The sequence below is a fragment of the Octopus bimaculoides genome, chromosome 7 (genome assembly GCF_001194135.2).
Source record: "Octopus bimaculoides isolate UCB-OBI-ISO-001 chromosome 7, ASM119413v2, whole genome shotgun sequence".
Taxonomy (NCBI): domain Eukaryota; kingdom Metazoa; phylum Mollusca; class Cephalopoda; order Octopoda; family Octopodidae; genus Octopus; species Octopus bimaculoides.
The window spans coordinates 89013101-89023624 of NC_068987.1; the positions used below are offsets into that span (position 1 = coordinate 89013101).

At 38.4% G+C, this 10524-nt stretch overlaps 1 protein-coding gene across 1 annotated transcript in view; it reads right to left on the minus strand.

Annotated features, from left to right (window-relative positions):
• The window catches only part of LOC106870570 (palmitoyltransferase ZDHHC6), a 30431-nt gene extending 22078 nt beyond the window's left edge, over positions 1 to 8353 (minus strand). Inside the window, exons 1-2 of the mRNA XM_014916696.2 lie at positions 7534 to 8353; positions 165 to 256 (exon numbers count right to left, since the gene is read on the minus strand). Coding sequence (XP_014772182.1) covers positions 165 to 256; positions 7534 to 7914 — 473 coding nt within the window. The 5' untranslated portion in view covers positions 7915 to 8353. The remainder of the gene's footprint in view (positions 1 to 164; positions 257 to 7533) is intronic.
• Positions 8354 to 10524: the final 2171 nt, after the last annotated feature.

Here is a 10524-nt window from a genome sequence, read left to right on the forward strand (position 1 = left end):
AATTAAATATCAGCTTCAGTTTCTTTTAAAATCGGATAATTTTTGACAACATGGGTATACTAGTGTGCATGTGAGTGTATTGCAGGGGGGGGGCATAAATGCATGAATGTATTTTGATTGGAATTGGTGACAATTTAAAGAAGACTGAAACAATATTTGATTACCTTTTACACTTCCGGCAATGGTGAGATCGAGGTGCTTTGTGACCCTTACATTCTACACAATATTGTAAAAATTTCTCCTCACCAGCAACTTTCTGAAAAACAAAATATTTTGGAATATTAATAAGAGAACATTACTGTACCTATAACATTATATATAAAGAAGGTGCATGGCTCACTGGTTAGAGCATCGGGCTGGCAATCATGAGGTAGTGAGTTTGATTCCTGGACCGGGCTGTGTGTTGTGTTCTTGAGCAAGACACTTTATCTCACATTGCTCCAGTTCACTCAACTGTAGACGTGAGTTGCGACATCACTGGTGGCAAGCTCTATCAGCTTTTGCCTCTCCCTTGGGTAACATTGGCAGCATAGAGAGGACGGTATGAATATGGCAACCCAGGGTAAGCACAACAGACCAGATATTGTTCTAACTCAGTGCTACTCAAAGTGGTGGTACCGGCAGCTGATGGCGCTGGTCTGCGAGCCATCAGCTGCCAGTACATAGTGAGATTCCAGAAAGGAAAGAAACATTATAAAATGCTTATGTAATATTGTATTATTTGTTTACAAAATAAATATAAGATAAAAAAAATTGTCAACTTTTATTATATTCATTATATATATTGTTTCCGGTATAAACTAATGTTACTAAGAAATATTACCGGCCCCTGGCACATTGGGAAACAAAAACCAGCCGGTATGCCACATCAGATAGTTTGAGAAGCACTAGTCTAAGAGACAAAAAGCAAAATCCTGCAGTGCTGAAGAGATCGGCAACTGGGAAGAGGTGAAAGTCTCATAAAAAAGGTGGGAAAAGGAACCGTATATGGAGGATTGATGAGAAATCCACAGCCCTTTATGTCCAGGCTGAACAGTATTCATTTGTTTCTATTGTCAGAGATGCACTGGGTTATGTAATAACAGATCTGGCTCCTGTACTGGTGGCATGTAAAAAGCACCATCCAAATGTAATTGATGCCAGGCCCACCTGACTGGCTCTTGTCCCGGTGGCATGTAAAAAGCATCCACTACACTCTCGGAGTGGTTAGCGTTAGGAAAGGCATCCAGCTGTAGAAACTCTGCCAGATCAGATTGGAGCTTGGTGCAGCCGCTGGCTCTTCAGACCTCAGTCAAACCATCTAACCCATGCTAGCATGGAAAACGGACCTTAAACGATGATGATGATAATGATGATGATGATGATGATGATGATGATGATGATGATGATGATGAGATCTGCATAAAAACCTAGGAAAACTGGAATTCTCCAAAAAAGAATCAAACAAACTTATTTGTATTCTCTAAATACAATTAAGGTCACAGTGAAAGTTTCTAAAACATTCCAGGGATTCTCCATTTGAGGTTCCAAGAAGCAACTGCATGCATACAATCACATATATGGAATATATACACACATAAACAATAATGAAACACACACACACACACACATTTGTGTACTGAAGTGACTTGGACACCCACTGCATGAGTGCTGATTTATCCACACACACACACACACACCAATTAGGAATATATGCACAATGGCAACGATGACAATGGTATATAAGGGAAGAATTCTTCATTGTATTTATTTGAAATGGTTTCACTGCACTTGCTTTGGGGAAAGGCATGATTATCACAACATGTGAAGCTAAATCACCATTGATAAGCAGTGCTGGTTCTGCACAATAAAGCATAAAGTACAGGAACAAATGTTCCTGTTTGATTCTATTTGGCGTATTTAGATGAAATAGATAAATCAATGCAATAGGAGGAATGCGAGCAGAACAGAAAGCAAAGCGGCTGAGAGAGAGAGAGACAGAGAGAGAGAGAACCATAAAGAGAGAAGGTATTGTTGCCCTTGATAGAAACGTCAGACTCATCTTCGTTTGAGATTAGTTTAGGCTGATTTCATTGATTACCAATCAGGCTAAACTAGTAACTAGTAATCATGGTTTGGTGCTAACATATTTAAATGCTGTGACCCAAGAAATTTTAATATAATTAAAATTGCACTCATATTGATGAGGGGAGAAAAATCATTAGTTTAATGATTGATTCTGGGGTTAGAATATCAGGGTAGATAACTCAAAAATGTTGAGTAATTAAAATTAATTAGAAATAAAATATGCATAATGTAATTAATGAAGGGCAATGAGATATTGCTTGTTTTTCTTTTTTATCTTTTACTTGTTTCAGTCACTGGATTGTGGCCATGGTGGAGCATTGCTTTGAAAGGTTTTTGTCAAACAAATCAACCTCAGGAAATATTTTTTAAGTCTAGTGCCTATTCTGTCTGTTTCTTTTGCCAAATCGTTATGTGAACATAAACAAACCAACACCAGTTGTCAAGCAGAGTTGATGGGACAATGACAATGACACACACATTTAATATGATGGGCTTCTACACAATTTCCATCTACAAAATTTACATATAGGATATGGGTCAACCCAAGGCAATAGTAAAAGGCACTTGGCCCGAGGTGTTACGTAGTGGCGGGGGGACTGAACCCAGAACTATGTGGCATGGTTTCTACAGCTGGATGTCCTTCCTAATGCCAACCACTTCACAGAATTTACTGGGCGCCTTTTATGTGCCACCAGCACTAGTGAGGTTACCAGATAATTTGCAAAATTTTTTTTATCTTAATTTGCAAAACCACAAAGCCAAACCTGGGCCTACTGATAGTAAGTGGAACAATCTTTCTTTTTTTCTTTTGGTTTGGACGTATTTTAAGTTATCATTCCATTCGGTTTCAATCAATAGAAACAGCTCTATATCTCTTAAATCATTTCTGCCTGGTTGCATTGTTGAAGGTTGTACATCACTGAAAAGGTCTAATAACAATGAAACATGTCCAGAAACAGGGAAATAAACATTCACACATACAGATGCAGTATGGTTGGACAGGTGAGAAAATTGTTTAGCAATCACAAGGTTCCAAGTTCGATTTCAATACGTGATATCTTGGACAAGTGTCTTTTACAATTGTCTTGAATTGACTCAAGAATTGGAAATAAAATTGATCCAATCGAAACTGTACTGACAGCTGTCAACAAGATTGTAGCAGTAATTCACACGTCCAGCCTCATCACACACACTTTGGTTCTACAACAACAACAACAACAACAGCAGCAGCAACAACAATCTGATCTGGCAAGGTTTCTACAGCTGGATGCCCTTCCTAACGCCAATCACTGTGAGTGTAGTGGGTGCTTTTTACTCGCCACCGGCACAAGAGCCAGTCAGGCGGCACGGGCATCAACCACATTCGGATGGTACTTTTTATGTGCCACTGGCACAGGAGTCAGTCAGGGCGGGGGGAATAAACACTAACCTAATAATCATTTAATGCCTGTCTTTTATTTTCTACTTGTTTCAGTTTTTAGACTGTGGCCATGCTGAAGCAATATCTTAAAGAATTCTTAATCCAATGAACTGAGCCCAGTACTGTTTTTTAAAGCTTGGTACTTATTCTATCAGTCTCTCTTTTCCAAACTGCTAAGTTACAAGGACATAAACAAACCAACACCATTCGTCAAACAGTAGTAAAAAGACAAACACATCACCACACACACATATATATATATATATATGACAGGCTTCTTTTAAGTTTCCATCTGCCAAACCCACTTAGAATACTTTGGTTGACCCAAGGCTATAGTAAAAGACACTTGCCAAAGTTGCCACACAGTAGGACTGAACCCGGAACCATGTAGTTGGGAAGCAAACTTCTTACCACACAGCCATGCCTGAAACATGTTTTATATATACACACACCAACAGATCTTCTACAAGTTTTTTGTTGTCTACCAAACTTCACTTCGAAGATGTTCATAGACCAAAGACTAACTCTTGTATAAGACATAATATGTTAAAGACCGACCCGAATGAGAGCAAATAATTGCAAAGCAAACATCTTCACCATTTATAAATGAAAAAATGTCTGTTAATTAAATAACCAATCGTTGGAGTAATTAACTAACTTCAAATTTTTCACTCATTGAAGAAGGGAGCTTTTGTTCTGACTGTCTTCCATATTTGGTTGTGTCGACCATATGCCAATGTTCACAGGAATCCAGCTGGAGTTTTATTATTCAAAAACAAAACAATTTCGTTTCTGTCTGTCTGCAAACAATACTTTTACAAACGTCCAATTCTCAAAGTTGTCTTGGAAGATAATTGAGAAATCTACTTCAAATCTCACTAAAACAGATTTGGCTCAATTGTTTCATGATAAATAAACCCATCCATTATGTACACTAGCCAGAACCTGTAAATCATCATCATCATCATCATCATTTAAAATATCCTCTTTTCCAGGCTTGCATGGGTTGGGTGGAGTTTATAGAGACAGATTAGCTACAGTTTGATGCTCTTCCTGTCACCAACCCTCACACGTTCGCAAGCAAGGTAATATTTCCCCATGGTCAAACATGCTTTGCATAGAATATTGGAAATGAATGACATGCTTTTACAACAATCATGTGATGTCAAGACAAGGAGGCACAAATACACACACACCACACACACACACATACACAATGAGCTTCTTTCAATTTCCTGTCGCAAGGTTTCAGTCAGCCCAGGGCCAAAGATGCGACACGTGGGACTGAACCTGGAACCATGATGTGGTTGGGAAGCAAACTTCTTAACCATACATATGAACCAGAAATAGAATTTAGCTAAAAGTGACATTTAAACATTAAACAATTTAATGAAATGACTAAAACGGATGCTTGTAAACCATTTATTCCTAATTTCAAATAACAATTGAAAAGTAAACCTTGAAGATAGGTTGTTGGGACCAAGGTTCACTCGGTGTTCAGGAAGCTTGAACTAGCTGAAAAGGAGAAAAGATGTTGCCAGAAAATTGTCAGGAGCTGCTAAGAAAGCAAGCCATTACATCTGTTTCAAGAGAGAGGATAAATGGTGCAACAACATTGAGCATTGAGGATGACAGAAACATTTGGCTCAGAGTCCACAACATCTGATTCAACAAAGCTCATGTTGCTGTGTGGAAGATTTGTCACCTGCATCACTCAATGGCCCTGGAGGCAGCTCCGGTGTCATGATGGAAAGGGGCCAAAACACCTACAGACTGCTTCACTGCCTGATGAGACATTCACTCATGCATTCAGAGAGGGAACAGCAATATCCTTAATACACAAGCTTTCACACTAAATGTAGTCAGTTTATCTCTTTCAGGTCCAGCAAGCATTCAATTCCTTTCTTCAAGCCATTAACAGTCACACATGATTGGCCATCTTCATTTACAAACATCAATAATGATTTACAGGAATCTTAAATGTTCAACTTCAAAGCACTAAGAAGCACCAAAATGCTGTCTGTGTCGATAGCAATGAGGCTATGTAACCCAAATCAGTCTTGACTTCTGCTCTCTGACTCTTCACTCGACCATTTCTTCCCTCTCTTCGAAAATCTGAGTAGCCATGTGGCTCCTCTGCAGCAAGAAACTACATTGATACATGAATTAGGCACTAAACACGTCCAACCCTTACCAGCATGGAAGGCAGACACTTAACGATGATGACGATGATGATGATGATGCAGTGAACGGTACATAACAACACACTGAGAACAGAAATAACGCAGAATTGAAACTGGTAAATGATAGCAACACAAGCAATTCCATTGTAGTATGGAAAACTGGAAATATCTTTGACCTCTTCCTTGTTTCAGTCACTGGACTGCAGCCATGTTGGGGCATCGCCTTCGAGGGTTTAGTTGAACAAATCAACCCCAGGATTTATCAGTTTCTATAGGTCTCTTTTGCTGAACAACTGTTACAAGGATGTGAACAAACCAACACTGGTGGTAAAGCAATGGTGGGAAAACAAACAGAAATGCAAGGAAACTGTGGAAACTTCTCTCTCTTTCTTTCTATATATGGGTGTATATATACATATATGTGTGTGTGTGTGTGTGTGTGTGTGTATTGTTTGTAGAAAAACATAAATCTGGAAAAGAAGCACCCTCTAAGATGTAGAGCAGGCCAACAAGTTTGGCATCTGATGATACGCCATAAAGCCAAACCCCTTATGGACAGGAAACCCAGGGTAACCCCATAAACCAGAGTCCCCCATTATGATATATATATATATGTGTGTGTGTGTGTGTACAATGGGCTTCAGAGCTATAGTAGAAGACATTTGTCCAAGATACCATGCAGTAGGATTGAACCCGAAACCACGTGATTGCAAAGTGAGCTTCTTAACCACACAGCCACACCTGCACGTCACTGAAATTTATATTAAGCAACGTTTATAGGTAGTTTTTTTTTTCTTTTACTTTCTTTTTATGCATTTATCTTCTGACACTAAGAATTTGAAGATCAATAAAACGCTTGAGAAACATGAAAATATAAATCAGACCACATAAGTTTCATGTTACAGATGAGGGGAAATGTGACGCCTTTCTTTAAAAAGTTGGGTTTTGTTACAATCAGCTGAAACATTTTCCCATCATGTCTGTTCTTTTTCAGGTGGACGTTGGCCTTTAAGCCAGGAGGAAGTAGGGAGGCTTTACCAGAAGGACGGATGAAATTGCCAGTCACGTAAAACCCGTGAGACCGTCGTTTGTGCTAAGAAGAAATCTCTAATTTTGCAAATTAATAAGTATACAGGCGATCGCCCCGGTTTGGAACTAATATAAAATCAGTTTTTTTTGTTGTTGTTTTTTTTTCATATAGATTTCTAAGGGTTTTATATACCACCCTAACTCTACACAGCTACATCTTGCTAGAAGAAACAGATAAATTGTCCTTAAACAACACTATACAGTCTTAAAAAGGTAGGACAAATTAGACGATACATTCTTAAATATACAACAAGACGGTATGTATGACGGCGAGAATACCTTTGATTATATCATAAGTCTACTCGATCAGGTCCGGCCAAGGGTTGAATAATGATTTATCTGTGTTATAGCTGTGTTATAAATGAAAGTTAAATATAACAACGAAATTACTTTTTTTAAGAAATGTGGATAAAATAAGAAGAAAGAGATAATTAGCCAAAACTACTTTTGTGAATAGAATTCCAAAACATAATTAAAGTATAGTGGCAACATATTTCTGTGGATTAAAAAAAAAAATCGAATACCTTTTTTCATTCTATATGTTTACATTTACCAGATGTCGTCTGTTTGGACAAACAAAAATATCTATAAAATTTCTCAACTGCCAGTTGGGAAAATATAAGTTAGAACAGACAATTTATAACATGAATCTAAATTATAATTTGATAATTAACATCAACTCATTAAACCAACAACTGTCTATGTCTCCCACTTATAAAGCGTAAAGTAAATTGTGGCTCAGAGATAGAAAAAAAACTGAAGTGAAAAACTTACAGGTTTCCATCCATGAGGGACATATCCGGGACCGTTTATAACAGCCATAAAATAATTATAGAGTGTTAAGATGTCCCAAATTATAAATATTGATAAATTAAGAAGTCCACCAGCTGTACTTATCGGCCACCAGATCAACGTACAGGTTAGAGACATGAATGAAATCAGAAATATTATCGTCAGGGCTAAACATGGTCCCCAATGAAATAATCGACAGCAGTTTTTAAAAGGGTTCACAGTTTTCTGTTTTGTTTTATTTTCTAGTTCGGTTGTGGTTGAAGCTGATGATGGTTCTGTTGCGGCAGCTGTTGTTGTTGTTGTTGTGGGAGCCATATTATAAATACGAGAGAAAAATTTATCATATATATAATACATATACATACAGATGGTCTTCTGTTTGTTTGTATGTTTGTTCGATTTGCATCAAGTTAAGATTTTTCGCTGTCCAGTGCCAGTGTTTGTCTGAGTAGCAACGAAACGAGAGGCGCAATGAAGCCGCACCGTTTGTTTCTAAGGACATCAAACAGACAGGAAAGTCAAGTAGTGAAACCTGGCAAAACAACCAACAACATCATTCAGCTGTTGAGGCTGCTGCCAACACAATTCCTTCTGCTCACGATTGTTGTCTTCCCAAACTGTTCCACAAGAACTTCCCATGTGGTGAGCTTCCTCCTTCCCTTCCTCTTTGCATCTGTTCCTGTCAGAGCCGAATATTTGTCAGTGACAGAGAAAGAAAGAGACAAAAAAATGCCAGCGAGAGAGAGGCGGGGCAATAGTGTTTCCTGCAGAGACTTGTCACAGTTTTGAATCAATGACTGGAGCTCTCTTCTTTAGGAGGTACAATAATTAAACACAATCAACAGAGGTTAAATAATTCAGGGGAAATAACTAAGGTAATAGTTCAACAGAGTAATCCCCCACTTAGATAATGTTAATCCACCTCTATTTCCACTGTAAAATTATAATAATAATGAAATTATTGTATACAGTGCTCAGGTGCACTACAACTTGTCAAAAGTGCGTATAAAGCAAATGCAGTAATGTACAAATGTCTGGAAAGTGAATAGTGTTATTTCTTTACTACCCACAAGGGGCTACACACACAGGGGACAAACAAGGACAGACAAACGGATTAAGTCAATTATACCGACCCCAGTGCGTAACTGGTACTTATTTAATCGACCCCGAAAGGATGAAAGGCAAAGTCGACCTCGGCGGAATTTGAACTCAGAACGTAGCGGCAGACGAAATACCTATTTCTTTACTGCCCACAAGGGGCTACACACAGAGGGGACAAACAAGGACAGACAAACGGATTAAGTCGATTATATCGACTCCAGTACGTAACTGGTACTTAATTTATCGACCCCGAAAGGATGAAAGGCAAAGTCGACCGCGGCGGAATTTGAACTCAGAACGCAGTGGCAGACGAAATACCGCTAAGCATTTCGCCCGGCGTGCTAACGTTTCTGAATAGTGAATAGTGTATGAGTCAGATACATGCTTGCGTGTGTATGGAGGGGAGAAAATCAGGTGTAGTGTTGGCGAATCTCAGGAAGCATGGAAGTTTTGAAAGATGCAGTGCTCTAAATAAAGCGGACAATAAAAGGATGCAATGTCGAAACAAAGCAGACAATAAAACATTTATAACTCTTTATATTTATTTATACTAATGATGGTTTTATTAATGAAATGGCCGAGATATGGTTGTAATTGAATTTAGACAAAAGTAACTGTTTTCTCAGTATCTAGCTAGCTAGATAGAATTTTCTATTTTTGTAGCGGCGAGCTAGCAGAAACGTTAGCACGCCGGGCGAAATGCTTAGCGGTATTTCGTCTGTCTTTACGTTCCAAGTTCAAATTCCGCCGAGGCTTTGCCTATCATCCTTTCGGGGTCGATAAATTAAGTACCAGTTGCGTACTGGGTCGATCTAATCGACTGGCTCCTTCCCTCAAAATTTTGGGCCTTGTGCCTAGAGTAGAAAAGAATCTTTTTTGTATATTTTTGTCAAGAAAATTAACTTAGAATTGCGTGTAGAGGCTGGAACGGCTAGATTTTAGAATAAAGTTATAAGCACCAATTTATTGATAGATAAACCCACACTTTCATTAATTATTCAATTGCTGGGTATTTTAGTAATTAGTATAATATTGTCACTTCTTTTGATGTGTTAACTCGGCTAAAAGAAGAAACTTCAGCCAGCTGCAAGATTTCATATCACCCAGTTAGGTAGGGATGTAACGAATGAAAAACTAAAGAATATGGAATTTCAAAAGGTGACATCATTTCGAAAACATAGCAATTAATTTCACAGAACATTATTAATTTTCATATTTAATAGAAAATTGTGATTTTTCTTAACAGACAAGAATGACATTTTTGTTCCGGTTTTATTGAAATTTAGTCAAGTTTGAGAAGACTATACTACGTTAATGAGGTTTAATAAGACTAAAACATGTCCGCAGCTGTGCCATCTGACAAAAGTCATATTTCGAACTAAGCATAAAGAATAATCCTTTAAGCAAACGGTTAAAAATTTGGGGGAAGGGGTAGGGTCGGTTACACCAACTCCATTCTTTTACTTGTCTCGGGTCATTTGACTGTGGCCATGCTGGAGCACCACCTTTTATTCGAGCAAATCAAGCCCAGGACTTATTCTTTGTAAGCCTAGTACTTATTCTATCGGTCTCTTTTCCGAACCGCTTATTTACGGAGATGTAAACACACCAGCATCGGTTGTCATGTGATGTTGGGGGGGGGGAGACAAACACAGACACACAAACATATATACACACATACATATATATATATATATATATATATATATATATATACATATATACGACGGGCTTCTTTCAGTTTCCGCCTACCAAACCCACTCACAAGGCTTTGGTCGGCCCGAGGCTATAGTGGAAGACACTTGCCCAAGGTGCCACGCAGTGGGAATGAACCCGGAACCATGTGGTTCACGATGAAAAGCAAAGTCAGCC